This window comes from Botrytis cinerea, chromosome 4 (assembly GCF_000143535.2).
Source record: "Botrytis cinerea B05.10 chromosome 4, complete sequence".
Classification (NCBI taxonomy): domain Eukaryota; kingdom Fungi; phylum Ascomycota; class Leotiomycetes; order Helotiales; family Sclerotiniaceae; genus Botrytis; species Botrytis cinerea.
Window position 1 is genome coordinate 92,521 of NC_037313.1, and position 16,471 is coordinate 108,991.

The 16,471-nt window shown below is 44.9% G+C and overlaps 3 protein-coding genes across 10 annotated transcripts; 2 read left to right on the forward strand and 1 right to left on the reverse strand.

Annotated features, from left to right (window-relative positions):
- Positions 1–92: 92 nt before the first annotated feature.
- On the forward strand, positions 93–1,929 carry Bcpro2. Its single transcript, XM_001548090.2, has 3 exons — positions 93–550; positions 601–762; positions 815–1,929. The coding sequence occupies exons 1-3, from the start codon at positions 250–252 to the stop codon at positions 1,699–1,701; spliced, it is 1,350 nt and encodes a 449-aa protein (XP_001548140.1). The 5' UTR covers positions 93–249; the 3' UTR covers positions 1,702–1,929.
- A 521-nt stretch (positions 1,930–2,450) lies between these two features.
- On the forward strand, positions 2,451–3,712 carry BCIN_04g00270 (hypothetical protein). Its single transcript, XM_001548089.2, has 2 exons — positions 2,451–2,621; positions 2,739–3,712. The coding sequence occupies exons 1-2, from the start codon at positions 2,546–2,548 to the stop codon at positions 3,359–3,361; spliced, it is 699 nt and encodes a 232-aa protein (XP_001548139.2). The 5' UTR covers positions 2,451–2,545; the 3' UTR covers positions 3,362–3,712.
- A 2,150-nt stretch (positions 3,713–5,862) lies between these two features.
- BCIN_04g00280 (hypothetical protein) lies at positions 5,863–11,819 on the reverse strand. Of its 8 annotated transcripts, XM_024692303.1 has the most exons (7): positions 10,250–11,819; positions 8,592–10,085; positions 8,412–8,544; positions 8,168–8,358; positions 8,070–8,101; positions 7,469–7,967; positions 5,863–7,417 (listed from the first exon to the last, which is right to left on the reverse strand). In XM_024692303.1, exons 2-7 carry the CDS (start codon positions 9,028–9,030, stop codon positions 6,990–6,992), a joined length of 1,722 nt encoding a protein of 573 aa, XP_024548074.1. In that variant the 5' UTR covers positions 9,031–10,085; positions 10,250–11,819; the 3' UTR covers positions 5,863–6,989. The 8 variants fall into 8 exon arrangements, with proteins under 8 accessions (XP_024548074.1, XP_024548076.1, XP_024548078.1 ...); XM_024692301.1 differs by having other exon boundaries at positions 5,863–7,967; XM_024692302.1 differs by having other exon boundaries at positions 7,469–8,101.
- Between the last annotated feature and the right edge of the window lie 4,652 nt (positions 11,820–16,471).

Here is a 16,471-nt window from a genome sequence, read left to right on the forward strand (position 1 = left end):
CCACTTGTTTGTGGGGTTGACATACGCTAGCGGCCGTCTGCTCCGGCCAAAATCACGTGGTATCAAAATTTCCAGAAATCAGTCATCGCATTGAGGGTGGAACAAAGGCATTCATCATTTTGTTATCAAAACTTTGTCGAGTGAATCTATAACACATTCTTGGACAATTAACAAAGCTTAAGTGGCTGTAATCTCGAATTACATATTCTACAAGTCCTTCATTTCTTCACTCAAATTTTGCAAATCCCCATGTCTCTCACAAACGCAACCCCAGCAGAAGCTGCGAGCGGGGCTAAGACTGCTTCTCACATTCTAGCTACACTCCCAACAGCCTCTAGAAATGCAGCTCTAACGGCTATCCATGATGCACTTCTCCAGAATAAAGCAGATATACTAGCAGCCAATGCCCGGGATCTTGAATTGGCTCAAAAAGAAGCCGAAGGTGGTCGTTTAAGCTTAAGTATAGTGTCGAGACTGGATTTGGGAAAGAAGGGGAAATATGAGGATATGTTGAAGGGAATATTGGATGTCAGAGACCTCGACGACCCTGGTATTAACAAATTCCCCTATGAAATGAATGAAGCTAACGACTTGATACAGTTGGAAAAGTTACATTGCGGACACGACTTGATGATGGTCTAGACCTTGAGAGAGTCTCGTGTCCCATTGGAGTCCTTCTGATTATCTTTGAAGCACGACCCGAAGTCATTGCAAACATTGCTTCGTTGGCGATCAAGTCCGGAAATGCCGCTATCTTGAAGGGTACGATTAACAAATTCCTTTAGTCGTTCAAATGAAAGCTAATATTTTACAGGTGGAAAGGAATCTACAGAATCTTTCATTGCTATCTCTACGGTAATCTCAGCAGCTTTACAATCGACAGAAGTTCCTGCAGCTGCGATCCAATTAGTCACTACTAGGGATGTAATTCCTCAATTATTGGCATTGGACCAATATATTGATCTCGTTATTCCAAGAGGATCGAACGAATTGGTCAGATATATCAAAGAGAATACGAAAATTCCAGTCATGGGTCACGCGGATGGCCTTTGCTCGATATATCTTGAGAAAACGGCTGACCCAGCAATGGCAACAAGAGTTATTGTCGATTCAAAAACTTCATATCCAGCTGCTTGCAATAGCGTGGAGACTTTACTCGTTGAAGAAGCAGCTCTCGAGACAATTCTCCCGCAAGTCGCAGGAGCACTCTTAGAGAAGGGCGTTTCCCTACGATGTGACGCTTTAAGCAAATCAGCTCTTACATCAAAACTTCCATCTAATCAGGCAGTCTTCCTCCAAGATGCAGTTGAAAGCGATTTCGACACGGAGCATTTATCCCTTGTTCTTGCCATCAAGACTGTTTCTAGTCTCAACGAAGTCATTTCACATATCAACATTCATGGTTCTCATCACACAGATGTGATACTCACGTCATCTTCTGAGCTTGCCGAGCGATTTATGGCTGGTGTTGACTCAGCAGGAGTTTTCTGGAATACCTCCAGTCGCATGGCTGATGGTATGCGCTTTGGCTTCGGTACCGAAGTAGGAATATCAACAAACAAGATCCATGCACGGGGACCAGTTGGTTTGGAAGGTTTAATGATCTACAAATACAAAATTCGCGGCAATGGTCAGATGTCCGTTGAGTATGGTGAGGGAGAGGGCCAAAAAAGGTTTAAGCATGAAAATCTCTCGATATAGTTTTCTTATCGCATCATAAAAGGCAATCATGTTTTCAATTGTAGGCGTATATATTTCTTGGCGCATTCGCGTCGAGTTCATTTTTTTGATTGTTGATACTTGAGGCGTCTGAGAAACTTGAGACGAGCCCGTGTACATGGATTTGATCTGTTGAACGCGTGATAGTGTGCATCTCTTCTCTTCGCTTTCCTAAACATCCAAGAATTTGGCCCAAACACCGTTTCTCCACTTATACTGTCACGGTATCAGCTCCCTCTCGGCTCTTGGCGTGCCTATCGGTACTACCTTCCAAAACCCGCCAATCTCTTAGCTTTCGTCTTGACAAGTTCTTGGTGTTTTCCGGGATCTCCTCTTAAGCTTTATGCACTTTTGTTCTTGATCCTTCTGAGTGGATTGACTGGTGGGTACATTCTCGCTACGCTTGTGCATGCTCGGTAACTTAAAACGAACGACCCCTGAAGCCCCTTGACACAAACCATGTAACAAGATCGATCTTACCCAATAACACTCAATTCTTGGGATGACGTTTTGATGTTTCCCATATCATATTTCTGTGTTCAAGCTTTTCTATATGTGTATTTGAGGTATGTGAATCTGAAAATATGGGGATGTTAATCTGTTTGCCACTTGTAAGGCATCGAGCGTTACTGGCTCCTCACTTGGCGTTTAAGCTTGGAGAGAAGGATTGTTTAAAATCTGAGCCTCTCCCGTGGATTTTGGATGGCTACGGCCGGCCGCGGATTACTTCAGGAAAGAGTCTCAGATATTTTCGATTCGATTAAGTTGTAATATATATTTTTTTTAGAGGAAATTATTTTGAAAAAGAAAAATTATCAAAAGAAAAATGTTGGTTTCTAATTTATTCATGATGGTGGGACTGGGGGCCGTGGTGTCTGCGAGAGCAGTGGAGAAGAATGAACGTAAGTAGTTGGAAAATCTCTGTTCAGTCCAACTTATCTTCAATTGATGTCCCCTGGGACTTCCTCCTCATTTGCAAGACCTCGAAGGGATAACCAAAAGCTAACAACTTCATATAGGCTCATTTCAGCGACCCATCAATGACCCCTCATTACCTCGCCCTCCAACCCCCTCCTCGCCTCAATCCTGCATTTTTACGCCATCTCTTCCAATGCCACCTGTCTCTTTCACATCCACTCTTCCCGCATCTCTTCATCATCACCTCCCGAATGTTCTCCTCTCCCACTCATTCTTCAACTCAAACCTACCTCCTTCCTCTGTCTCTACCGCCCCCATGATCTCGACCCTCTCCCTTTCCGAAGTAACTGGCGACGCTTCCCTTCAAGGGATTTTCCTCGGCCTCGTCTACACTTCTATCGGCAAATCCACCTCCGAGCCTCCTTCAGACTCTCTACCCAAATCTCACGCAACCAAACCAAAAGCAAAACCCCACTGCCGTCCTCAATTTCCCAAACCCAAAGTGGATGAACAAGACGATTTCGATAAATCATGGGGACATATCAATAATCACGAGATTCGCTCGCCGGTTCTGTCAGTGCCACAGTCAAACCCGTCGACGGAGATGAGAAGATGTTTTACGGAGGCAGTGGAAGGAGTGAGAGAGAGTGGACTGGTAGAAGGGACGCTGAAGTTTCCTAAAGAAGGTGGTAAAATACGCTTTTTGATCTGGAGAGTCGATTGAATGGTGGAGATTGAATTGAGCATATTTCAATCTGGTGGGAAACTTTTCATTTTATTTTATGAATAGATGACATGGCGAATGGATCTGGGACTAGAAAATCGAATGTTACAGGTGTTTAAGGCTGGATTGGAGTTCGGGAATTCATGCCCTCTTGCAGTTTCGATGTATGTGTTGTGCATGCGGCAAAACGAGATGAGATAGGATGAACAATTTTATGCAATTATCAAACGTCTCGAAAAAGTGATGGGAAATGAATCATCTCATGGAATCGAGCACAGATTGTTACCAGGTATAAAATTTCCGTTCAGTGAAGATATGAATAAATCTCAATTCGTATCATGAGAGCTCGGCATAAACGAGTACACAAGTCATGTTTGAATTCCATTCGAAAAATAGCTTCACGGCTGAGAATACATTCTAACTCACACACCCACTACTAGTTCTAGCTTATCACCCCCTCTCGCTACTCGCCTAAGATCCACTCGCGGTTTCCGATCTGCGATCATCTCATTCTTCACTCTGTAGGTGTGCTACGTGACACTTGTTTGAGAATACAATTCAAGAATAAAAGGAGAGCCAACACCACAACCGGGGCGCAGGAGAGGAGCAAAGCAGCAAATCTTACTTTTTAACAATTTCTCCTGGGCAGGCATGCTCCTTGATTCGGCGGCCTGTGAGAAAGTGAAATTTCTTTTTTTCTGTAACCTCACTCGCTTCGTCAAACAGTGAAAGTCGTGCCGTGATTTGCATTGAGAAATTCTGCAACCGCGCAACGGTATTCGTGTACTATCAACTACAATAGACGTATATTCACAGCGCCTCAAATAAAACACCGCGATGGTTTATCTCAGCCCATTACCACTTTTTCTACTGCTACGCTACACTCCTTTTCGCAAAACTCACTTCAATGCTCCTCGTGTCACAATACTTAGATTTTCGACCTGAGTTCGTTCTAGTGTTCATACTCAAGAGCAAACCATCTCCTCTGTGCGTGGTTGAAGTATGAGAAATATCCCTATCTCATGTCAAATATCATATTTCTCCCCGACGCTTGGGGATGACCTATCACCAATACGCAAAAAAAAAAACAACTTCGTGAAGATTGAGGGCGCCAGACGAGGAGATCCCTTCCCCCCCCCCCCCCTCTATTATTTCTCATCAGTCAGCAGACATTTTCCAATGTCGGAACTCGTATCAGGCTCGGCTGAGGCTTGTCACTTCTGCATGTTGCTAGTTGCGGTTGCTGGTGCCAGTTACCCGGTGCTGGGCATTAAAGAATATAATCTTACAACCAAGCGCAGAGCTGCACAAAAAACATAGAAGAAAGAAGGAAAGAGCGAATATTTTTATTTTTATGGAAAGACATGAACAAGAAAAGAAAGTGTTAAGAACGATACGCCTGTAGAATCCCCGCACTTCCCCTTATTGCCTCTCTGTAGACGAGAGTGTATCTTCACTCTCAATCACTTCAAGAAGATCATACGCCTTTTTCCCTCCCTCTCAAATGTCCATCATCCATAACCTCATCCTCCATTGAAAAGTCCACGTAAGTTCCACCAGCTCCCCAGTCACCAATCCATATATGCAGCCATTCAGTGACAAAAAAAGCAAGAAATTCCCCAACTCCCCTCCCTACCTGTTGAATTTTCTCCCGCTTCAGACTTCGAACCCGTGACACTCAAGTATACAATCCCTCTTCCCCCTTCCCCCTTCCATATTCCATATTCCACACTCTCTCCATGTCACTTGTCACTTGTCGCCTGTCACTTGTCACTCACACTCACACTCACACTCACACTCACACTCACACTCACATAAAAGTTAACACACCCCCCCCCCCCCCTCCTTCCCCACAAACCCACGCAAAATCACCGTAAAAAAGAAACCCCGCACAATATACCATCTACCACCTACCACCTACTACCTACCAGAACCGAACCGAACCGAACCGAACAATACACCAACCAACCCAATACTCCAGAAGCGAGATGCAGCAGATCTCCAAGCTCCAAGCTCCAAGCTCCAAACAAAAACACAAAAACAAAAACAAAACCGAAAGCGAGAAACAAAATCCCAACTCCACATCGATATCGTAGAGTAAAGAAAGACAGCGCCATCATCTTCTCGATATATTTCCGATCACAGTTGCTACAGTAGGTAGCAGTAGTCTCCGAGAATCGTTAGGGGGGAAAAAAAATACTGTTATTGTTATTATGTGGAGAAAATAAAGATAATAACCATCCATCTATATATTGTTATTCCCACCTCTGTAATACATATATACATACATGCATATATTTGAGCAAATGAAAATGAAGGACAGACATACGAGAAACACGAGTAATATCTTCATCTCCATTTCCATTTGGAATTATTACCAAGTATCATCATTCCATCACATAACATAACATCCTATCATAGACAAGAGCATAGTTCACATATAGTGGTCACTCATATCATCAAATCACACATCCTCACAGTTTCCTATAAAAAAGAATTCATCAACAACTTTTAAATTTTTGTATCTTGTTCAGTTCAGTTCCAGTTGAATTCCAATAATACCCCCGAACCCATCCAATCATTCGTCCATCCATCCATCCATCCATCCATCCGTCCAACCATCTTCATAAAGTCATATCATTCAACCATTCCCATTCCATTCATTCCGATCACCGTTAACCCATTTGCGTTCAAAATTAGTTACAAAACATTGAAGCTTTGCACCGTTTCCACACACTCCATCGATATGGCATTCGTCCATTAGGATAATCATCCTCATATGGTAGAATCCATCTCATCCCCCCCTCCCATCAAACCCAAGAAAACTCACAACTGCAACAACTAACAAGATAAGCAAGGAAATGGTCATAAATCATCATAATAATGTGTGTAAACGTTAAGCTCAAGGCGAGCTCAACAAAATGCAAAGAAACCAGAAGTCGGTACAGGAAAGAAAAGCCGAAAACATTAAACAAAAGTATTATCTGTTCGGTGGTCCAGTTTTTCCTTCTCTATTCATCCTTCCCGACATCATAAGAAAATATTGAGACAGGTTCCTCGGTGCTGTAATAATCGAAGAGAAGATGGCCCCATTCATTATTTTGGTCATTCATCTGAACGAAAAACAAATCATTCAGCCTTTCCCATGAACGAAAAATACAAAAAGCCCAAATCCCAGATATTTCATGTCGACGCCTAGAGTGTCATTAATAGGCGTGTTTCGTTTTTTTGTTCTCGAGTGTAAAATGAAAACCCCCAAGTAAATAAATCCCGCTTGCATGCGTATATCTTTGGGATCATTTCTCAACAGATTATTTCCTCTCCCTTGTTTGCATAGCGTAAATTCGTTAAAGCCGTTTCGATGATCCACATTAGGGTCATCTAAAAATTTCAGTCATAAACTCGTCGTCATTCCAGGTTCAAATAATTTGCTGAATCTATGTTCGGCGAATACAAAGACAATCGTGAAGATAAAAAAAGAAATTTTCTTTCAAAGAGTGTGCTTGTGATTGTCGAGAATGCTTTTGCGGCGCGGGCCAAGAATAAAAGAAAACAGTAGATCATGATGAGAAAAATCAGATCACTGGAAGAAAGTGCAAAAATATGCGTTCAAAATCATCGGCTCGAGTTACCGGCGTCTTTGGACAATGGTTGATTGAGCTCGGTTGAGTCCTGGGTTGTAAGATGGTCCAGAAACCGATCCTTCACGGATCGTTTTCCGTCTTTTCAAACCATCAGCATCGGCCATTCCTGGACCTCTACTGGATGGTCGGCCATCGTCTTCATCATCTCTGCCACGCTTGTTACTCCCAGGTGCACCATTCATGATATTTTGCTGACCGGCATAACCATTGGACATCGAAGCTCCAAGGTCTGATTGTGGTGCGTAAACATCACCACCTGTGCTGCCATTAGCTGTACCACGTTCTTGACTAACTACATTGTACAAATTACTCGAAGGTGGTTGTATTCGCGGAGGTGTACTGTAACCACCTTGCTGTTGAGCATAGTATGTTTGTGGTGCTGATGCCGTTCTAGGAGTGGCTCGTCCGGAAGCTGGATTATTTGGTGAGCCAGTCATCTCTGGTGACAAATGGGTGTGTTCACCTGTTATTGATCCTACGGCTGGACCGTTCGAATAATTGTATGGCCGACGACTTGAATCGTAGTTACTCTGGCTATCGTGAGTGTATTCACCGCCATCATGATCCTGATCATGTTCTTCGTCAACTTGGCCATTTCCTTGGTGATGAATCATTCCATTTGAATCCTTTGGTTCGTGATGTTGGGGCTCAGCATCTGGTGCTCTCGCCAATGGTGGACCCATCTCATTCTTGATGTATGAATTTGGCTGTTGCGAGTATTGAGGCATGCTTTGCTGAGGTGGTGGGGCTTGGGCGTACGCATTCTGTGGCGGAGGTGCTTGAGAGTACATCTGTCTCGAGTCGTAAGGTTGTTGAGTTTGCTGATATTGTTGCATCGATTGAACCGCAGTTCCAGGAGGGGTGGTAGCTGGAGTTGTTGGCATTGAGCGAGCATTACTTAATCCAGTGTCAATTGACAGGGGATTGGTACCTTGCACATTGCCCATGGATTGCCCAGGCCACTGGAAATTGCCGTTAGAATTATCCATACTGCCCATTACACTAGATGCACTTGTGGGAGGGGTGGGGAATGTGTGTGATCTTTCGAGAGCAGGACGACCAACATTTGGATGAGGAGCAAGGGAATGCTGTGGACCTGGAAGGGGAGCGCCAATTGAGTTAGCCATTGAGTGATGGTGATGTTGGTGTAATGAAGGCAAACCAGGTGCTTGTGGGTTCCGCATTTGGTTTTGCTCATTCTTTCGACGTTCTGCGGCTGCCATTACAGCATTCGTTCGTGTCTGATTCGTTGGGTGGTATAAAAGAGCGCCAATATTGTGGACAAATAAAGGATACAACAACTCCGTAATCTTTTCCTTGTTTGCAAAATCCAATGCACGCTCAAAAGGAATCCTGATATTTTAGTTAGATTTGCACGCGCACCCTAAAAGTCAAATATTGCTTACCAAACACCCTTCAAATGCATAGGACCAATTTTCACAACGTGTCTCATTTTTTCACTTTTCAGGATACCATCTCGTCGTCCACGAGTCATACCAGCAACATTCAATAATTTGGTGCCGTTAATCATGTGATTATCTTACCAAGTTAGCATAATTTGTTTGAGATGGGAGAATTAAGCTTACCTTCACGTCTAGCCACGCAAACACCTTTCGCCTCTACTTGAAAGCACAAACTACCTTCATCTTCCCAAAGGGTTGCTGTGACTCTGGGCTTCATTCCTGGTGGGGCAACTTGGCCAGTTTGGTCAAATTGTTGTGGTCCACCATAACCTTGGCTCGGCATACCAGGTTGTGTGGTCATTGCTGGAAGTGGTAGAACGTTGCCTTGGCCACCCATTGATCCGGGAATTTGAGCCGATTGTGGAGATTGAAGTCCATTACCATAGTATTGACCGTATGGTGCTTGCTGCGCCGGTGAATAATGTGGAGGCCCAGGTTGAAGTAGAGGTGGCTGATGTTGAGGATATTGGCTCAATGCACCTGATGTGGCAGTCTGGGGTGGTTGTGGCTGACCAGCCGACATGTGTGGAGGATAATACATATCTTGCGGACCGTGATTCATGTTGTTTTGGTATGGCTCTTGGCTGTAAGAGTATGCTGGATTTGAAGGTGGTGTACTGTAAGATCCTTGGGGTAGAGAAACAGGTAAACCACTGCTAGCTTGTGTGGGAGAAGGGGTTTTGGGCCCGTTTGAGGAACTCGCCGTGGTGTATGATGAATGAGAACCTCCGTTCAAAATCGAGGAAGATCCAAGTGAGCTAAGTGAACCAACCCGGGGAGAGGAAGTACCAGACGAATATGCCTGTTGCGGCGGTGGCAAAGGCAAAGCGGGCAACCTTTCATTCACATACAGTGGTCGCTGCGCGGCGTGATGATTGTAATAAGGTACTTCGGAAGGCCCCCGGGTTTGCACTTGCGATATCGACGGAAGATCCAGTTTTTCGGTTGGAATGATCAAGTCCTGAAAGGACAATGATCTGGCAGACTCAATAAAGGGTCTTCCGGGAAGAAAGGTAGGATTTTACGTTAGACGACAAGATTTACCTTGTGGTCTATTCGTGTACGCGGGTAACTTTCTTTTAGGGAGAAAGTTGAAAGTCGCTGAAATAGAATGGAAGAATGATGCTTGGGTGTATTGACAGACTATCGTCGATATGAAAAATCAAAACAGTCACTGCTTTTACAACGAACGCGAAAGTGATGGGCCGTTTATGAAATCAGATGCATATGCCAAAGATGCAGAAGCAGAAGCAGAACGATCTTGTAAAACCTCAAAAAAAGACTCGAAAAAGAAGACGTTTGGCTCGTAGAAGTCGTTACAAGAGGACTTGAAGCTTTGTCAATCCAATTGAGGTGCGATTGAAGCTCCACGACAGGATGGTTGGCAGTTACGCGAACCTGCAGGTATGTATGCTTGTGCTTGTCGCTTCTTTGGAAGGAATCTGATCCGTGCTTAGATTCGAGGATGCGAACGTAAAAAAAATCGTGAAGCTCGTAGAATACTTTCGTGGAATGGAGAAGATCCCAACTGCAGTGGAGTTTACTTTGCAAGAGGCGTGATGTGTGCTGGTGGATAGGTTGTATGTCGGTCAAGAGAATTGAGGATATCTGCCAACTCTAATGCAGGTACGTACACCAGTCAGCGCTGCAGCAATTGCTATGAGAAACGATGCGCAAATCTACACGATGGTGAATGGGGGAGGTGGAGGGACGAGGTGGATGGGAAGACGCGGGAAGCATTGAACATTGAACATTGAACATTGGAACAATGAGGTACATACCTTTTGTTTGAACTTTTCTAGGATTTCCTTTTTTTTTCCTTTGCGTTTTCCATGCACCTCTTTGAGGGTTAAGAAATGGGGGAGGTCGGATAAGGGAGGATGAGAGAGTGGATTGGAGAGTTTTAAAAAAAAAGGCGCGGAGGGAGAGAAGAATAGAAACGAGGGAGGAGGTTGGGCGGTGGTGATGTGTGAGAGTGAGTGGTGGAGGTGGGTTTGTGGAAAGTTTAAGGGTATTGGTTGAACAGGATAGTCTTAACGAGAGTGTCTGGGTTGAGGAGAGTAGTTGTAGCCGTAGCCGTCGAAAAAATAGATTGAATGGATGAGGTAAGGTGTGTCAAAGTGGCCAAGGTATGGATGGACAGTAGTAAGGTGGTAATCGAAGTGGGTGAGGCGAGTGGAGCAGAGGAGAGAGTAGTTTAAATTTAAGTGTGCGTGCAACAGGCAGGTAGAATGAAGTAATAATAAATATAATAAGAACGGAAGCTAGACGGGGAGTGGCGCTAGCTAACGAATAAATAATAAAATCAAATAATAAAATCAAATAAAAAAATCAAATAAAATAATAATAATAATGGTGGGAATGGCAATAATAATCAAATGCAGAGAAAGCAACCACAGACGGAGAAAGACTTTATCTAATGGCGTCGTGGATGATGAGCAGAGGGAGACAGACAGATACAAATAGACAGATGACAGGAGAGGAGGAGGAGGGCAAGGTAAATAGATGGTTTCTGATGTTGACAGTCGATGGTCAAGGAGATGATTAAATCACACACAGAGACAGGAACAATGTTCTTCTTGTTCTCTTGTTCTGCGCGTGTCGATGCCTCTTCTTCTATCGTCCCTTCTGTGCCTTGTCTGGCTGGCCCTTGTAGGAGTGGTGGTGATTTGGTGTGTCGCACGGTAAGGAAGAGTGGAAGCGTGCGGGTGGAATCGTGGTGAAGGGGTGTGAGAAGAAACAAGGCGTACAACACGGAGCAATAATAAAGTCGTCGATTTCTGGGTGGACCTGGTGGTAAGATAATGAATGATAATGATAGGGATGGTGGAGAACGTCTGCAACCTGTTTCTCTTCTCTTGATTTGTGGAGTGAAGGGTGGAGTTGGAGTTTGGAGTGTTTACTCTGTGCTTGCCCTTTCTTAGATGTTTTCTCCCTCGCTTCCGCGTCCTCTTCTCGATTCAATTGGGCGATGCAATCCTGTCCTTCTCTCTGTAGAGAATCTGCGTCTTCTCCCTCTTTTCTCACACGCTCTCTCACAGTCTCCGCGTCTCACTCTCTGCTGCCCTTGGGTGCAAACTTTGGATCTGGACGGACTGGGTACTTTCTAAAGTGGATGTTTGAGGCCGCAGCGATCCCGGAATGGAGCTAAGGGTGGTGGAGTGGACGTGTAAATATGTGAAGATGCGAATATGTAGGATGTGAACACCACAGCGCCCAAATCTCTGGCGCTAAAATAGGACTTTTTCTATACGGACGTCGGAAGAACCTAACGAGGAGCTAGAGTGAAGTTTAATTTTTGTTCATGAGATGGATAGATAGATGATGAAGTGAAGCTGGAGATTACAGCCCAATGTGTGGCATTCCACGACGCTTATTATACCATCTCTCATGCCAATTCATGACATCTCATGTGAAGTCTTCAGTCAATGAACAGTACACGGTATGATGTGACATGGTCTGATCTCAATGGTTGATTCTGGTCTCCAGGAATGTCAATGGGAACGCTTCCCTCTTCTCAACCGTCCTCCCCTTCCATATCGTCAACGTCGAGTTTCCACTTTTAGTCTAACCTTTGCATAAGAGATCTCATCTTTCTTTCCACTTCTTTCCCTTCACTTCCCTTCCCTTCACGACTCTCTCCTCCTCTCTCCCATCCCATATCCTGGTCAAGCTTCAGTCGAGGATCCAAGAGGCGATAACTACAACCTTACCTGACCCGCCTTCCTTGTAAAACATTTTTGAACGAATGAGAAATAAAAAGGTCTGTCTCGTTTTCTGCCATGTCGCTAAGCTAGTCTGGACATTAGAGTTTCTTAGTTGGGTAGTAGTTGTCGCGCTAGTCGTGCCTAGTCGATCTATCTAATGGGTCGCGTCACTCCTGTGAAAGATCAAAAGATCAAAGCTTTTCTTTTCTTTCTTTCTTTCTTTCTCTCTTTCGCATCCATCCATCCATCCCCTAGGAAATCGCGCCAATTCTTAACCCTTGCACAAAAACTGGGGTGGTTGGACAGCACAATGGTTGTTACTCTACACGAAGGGTGCGAAGGATTGGTCCGACCGAATTAGAAGACGGAGAAGAGAGAGGCACGAAACGAGAGAACAGCAATAGGTGAGTTGAGTGAGTCGAGGGAAGTGAGTACGGGAGTGGGCGAGTGGGCGAGTGAGTGAGGAACAAGCCAGCAAATGATTCAATAATACATGCTATACCGGTATCTATCTAGAAGATGCCGGGATGATACAATCTTGAACCTCCCTTCTTCGGATAGCTCAGGATGATGAAGTGATGAAATGATGAAATTATGAACACCAAGCCTCTTCTGATACGAATTCTTATTTTTACATTCACAATCTGCATGCATGACGCCAAAAGATAGCGATTCCGTACCAGAAACACCTTTCTGTCAACACCCAGGTACGTTCATTGTGGTTACTCGTAGTGCTCGGTGTTGTCGTACTTTTCGCTCTATTCTGCTGCGTTGGTTGTATTCGACTTGTATCGTGGGGTATCTCGGAAATGTGAACGTGATACCTCTTGATCCCTACCTTCTTCTGCTCTACGGCCGGAGTACATGGCACCTTTTGCCTATCGCGGACTAAGTTCATCACGGACTGGACGAGAAAATGATAAAAGCAATGAACGGATAAAAAGACTGCGAGGTGGCAGTATGGGGCCAGTCCATCCATCAAAAGTGGCAGAGTGGCAGAGTCGCAGAGTGGCCGTGACCGTGGCCCTTGAGTTCTGGCCGCTTGAAAACAATGGATACTCAAGACAAGGATTCGTCAAAGGCTGGCTGGTTCTCAATCGAGGGAAAAAGAACGGAAAGAGACAAAGAAAAAAAAACAAGTATCAATTGAAACGAGGGTTTTTAATCTACGGTTGCTGACGGCCAAGTCATGATTGGTCGATATTGATAGCAGCCGTTCCGGTTCCAAATTATCAATGGTGATCAATTCACTGGGTGAAATGAATGCGAGGGAGGACGAGGGAGAGGAAGAGTTATTTTTACTCTGCCCTTCCGATTGTTTTGTTGAGAAGATGGATGGTGTGGGATGGTGTGGTGGTGTTGTCGTTATGGTGGTTGTTATTGTTTTACCTTGACACCGATGAAGGGGTAGCAATGGCGTTCACGTCTGTATTCTCCCGGTGAATGTGGATGTGGATGTGGATGTGGATGTGAATGTGAATGTGAATGTGAATGTGAATGTGAATGTGAATGTAAACGTGAATGTAAACGTGAGAAGAATGGATCCCCAAGGGAATCAGATCAGAATATGAAATATCGATACGTCCTGACACGACACAGTAATGAATTGCATAAAAGGGAAGTTCTCCCTCGGGTGCGAAAGAAAGGCTGCTTTAAGCATACTGTGGTTTGGAGACCTTCGGATCTTCCCCTTCCCCTTCCCTTCCCTTCCCTTCCCCTTCCCTCCCACGATAGCTGATCCCTTCTTCACAATCCAATCCCAGACGAAACCTTTCCACACGAAAGAGGAAGATGAAAAAAAAGTGGCCAGGACCATGATAAGCCGCTTGAACCCAAGAGAAAACGGAACCGCGATGATGGCGATGATGAAGGCAATGATGATCTGATGCGAGTATTTCCTGGTGGGGCGTCTCTCTCTCTCTCTCTTTTTTTTTGGATGGCTCACAATGAATCTCATCACACCAAATCAAATCAAATCAAATCAAATCGATACCGGTACATGGATGTGCGAGATAGTGGCGAGCCCGTTCTTTCTCTCCTGTCTATTCCTCCATCCGGATTATGATGGACGATCTCAAGTTGACGAATGGATCTCACATACCATACCCATACAACCCATACAGCCCATACTACCCATACCTACCCATGCCTTGCCCATACCGTATTCAAATTCAGCCAGGAAAATTAACTTTCTTCAACAGCCATCCAAGCTCACTCCAGGCATTCTTCTTTGCATTGGAACCTTGCCTTACCGATCAAGCCTGCATCGCATTACCTGCTGCGACGTTTTCCCTCCTGGCGGCGGCGGCGTGGACGTCTCTTCCCGTAGCTAGGTGAAGACACCCCTCCTGTTTATGTATTGTATATTGTAATCTTACATTGCCCTTTCTAAAACGACCCCCAACCCCCAACCCCCAACCCCCAACCACACAATACACCACTCATTACATTATTGTACATACCGACCACCTACACCTTGCTGCCGCGCAAGAAAAGTTAAAATTTGGCTGAGCCCTGGCAGCTATTCCACTATTGGAGGGGCCGACATGCACTCCAGACTTTTTCATTCAACATGAACGCACCGTGCCCCCATTCTGCACAGATTCTGCGTTCTGCACATATCCGGGAAAGAGATGTAAGTATGGTGAGGAAAGATTCCTATCGGAAATTTTATGCTGATGCTCATGCTGGTGCTCATGCTCATGCTCATGCTCATGCTCATCATGCGTATGCTTCAAAAATGGCTCATGCTTCATGCTCATCCAATTGTCCGACTTGTGTCCTGTGCGGTGGTGGCCGGGCGTGATTCTTTCAAGCTTGATCGCTGTGATGGAAGGGAAAGGGTTCGGTAGGTTACTGCGATGCACTCTACAAGCTTGTTCCGCCTGCAAGACGGGATCTCCTGCTTTTGCATATCGTTTCTCTTTGATCCCGTCCCCCCTTTTTTTTCCTCATTTTTACTACGGTCTATCCTTGAACGAAGAATTGCTTGAGCTTCAAGCCTGCGTGGAAGTTGGAGTTTGAGCTTGGATTATAAATATCTCGTGGATGTGAAGGCGACACCAGTCGCCAGTCACCAGTCACCAATGCACAACAACACCCCGTCGAGGACTACCAGTGGCACATATGCACAGATGGGAGATCAATGGTATTGCCGGCATAGCACGGCATGGCATTGACAAATACTAACTACCTGGGCCATGACATTGAAATTATGTAACGTAACCCCGTGACCTCTTTAGTATTAGCATCAGTACTAGGTAATTTGGTCCATCTGCTGCTCTAATAACTTCCAACCTCCGTATCTACCGAGTACATACACGAGCCGCTGAACCAGTTCCAACCGCCGTCTTCTTTGCATAAAATATGAGAATCTTCCGTTCCTCATCACGACATTTGTCGGATCTGCCACCAGCGCGATCGCATATCTAGCTTCGAACGCCTCATGAGCACTACTTTCAACTTTTGTGATCCACTGGTTCTCGGGCTTTTTCCAGCCTTTTCATCATATCCTATTCTCCTACAAGTCCTGGATCATACAGTATCTGAGTCTTATTGTTCCTATGGAGTCCTTTGATACTATCGAAACTACTCGGCGGTATACCCACATAATGTTCCGTCTTCCGGGTGAGCATCTCGTAGATAATGCGATGCGATGCGTTTATCGGTTACATATGCGTTAATTACCTAACCTTTCATGACTGGTCGACCCTCACGAGAAAGTCCGACACTTCACGGATTGATCGGAGCGAGCCTTGGAATTGGTTGGGATCACTAAAATAGCTAGCTTGGCTTAGCCTTGGCCACAACGATATTTAGTGTGATGCGCCACGGGAATTCGTTTTTACGACTCATGGGATGTATTCAACCCCTAGTTTCCTCTGCTAGAAGAGAGACCGAGAATATTAGGGAAAAAGGAAGTGCGGGAGAATTTTGATGTCAGATCAGCCTCGGCTCCCGGACGATATTTCACCAACGATTGCGGCGTGTGCGAAGTAGTATTCTTCCTTCAAAGCGGCTTAAACATGATAGTATATCCTCAAGGTTCTTACGGTTCTCAACCGGGTAGACGGTGGGGCGTTTCAATTGGCAATAGATGAAGAGGGGAAAGAGGAGATGTATCCCTGATATGATAACCAGGTGGTAATTATTGATTATGGAGGGGATTTGACAGTCTCATACCTCCTTGGAGAGTGACATTGGTTGATGATCAATATCGTACCTCAACAACACCCTATGAAACCACCAACCACAAATTAATCCTCTCCTCAGAAAGTAGATGATCCCAAGGGATTT

Excerpts from the sequence above, each read along its gene's own strand:
- Bcpro2 (XM_001548090.2), top strand. The coding sequence starts at position 250 with ATGTCTCTCACAAACGCAACCCCAGCAGAAGCTGCGAGCGGGGCTAAG. Across the intron at positions 551-600 it reads CAGAGACCTCGACGACCCTG|TTGGAAAAGTTACATTGCGG; the intron begins GTATTAACAAAT and ends GACTTGATACAG. Across the intron at positions 763-814 it reads AAATGCCGCTATCTTGAAGG|GTGGAAAGGAATCTACAGAA; the intron begins GTACGATTAACA and ends AATATTTTACAG.
- BCIN_04g00270 (XM_001548089.2), top strand. The coding sequence starts at position 2,546 with ATGTTGGTTTCTAATTTATTCATGATGGTGGGACTGGGGGCCGTGGTG. Across the intron at positions 2,622-2,738 it reads AGCAGTGGAGAAGAATGAAC|GCTCATTTCAGCGACCCATC; the intron begins GTAAGTAGTTGG and ends AACTTCATATAG.
- BCIN_04g00280 (XM_024692299.1), bottom strand. The coding sequence starts at position 9,030 with ATGAATCACGGTCCGCAAGATATGTATTATCCTCCACACATGTCGGCT. Across the intron at positions 8,545-8,591 it reads TTGCGTGGCTAGACGTGAAG|ATAATCACATGATTAACGGC; the intron begins GTAAGCTTAATT and ends TAACTTGGTAAG. Across the intron at positions 8,359-8,411 it reads ATGCATTTGAAGGGTGTTTG|GATTCCTTTTGAGCGTGCAT; the intron begins GTAAGCAATATT and ends CTAAAATATCAG.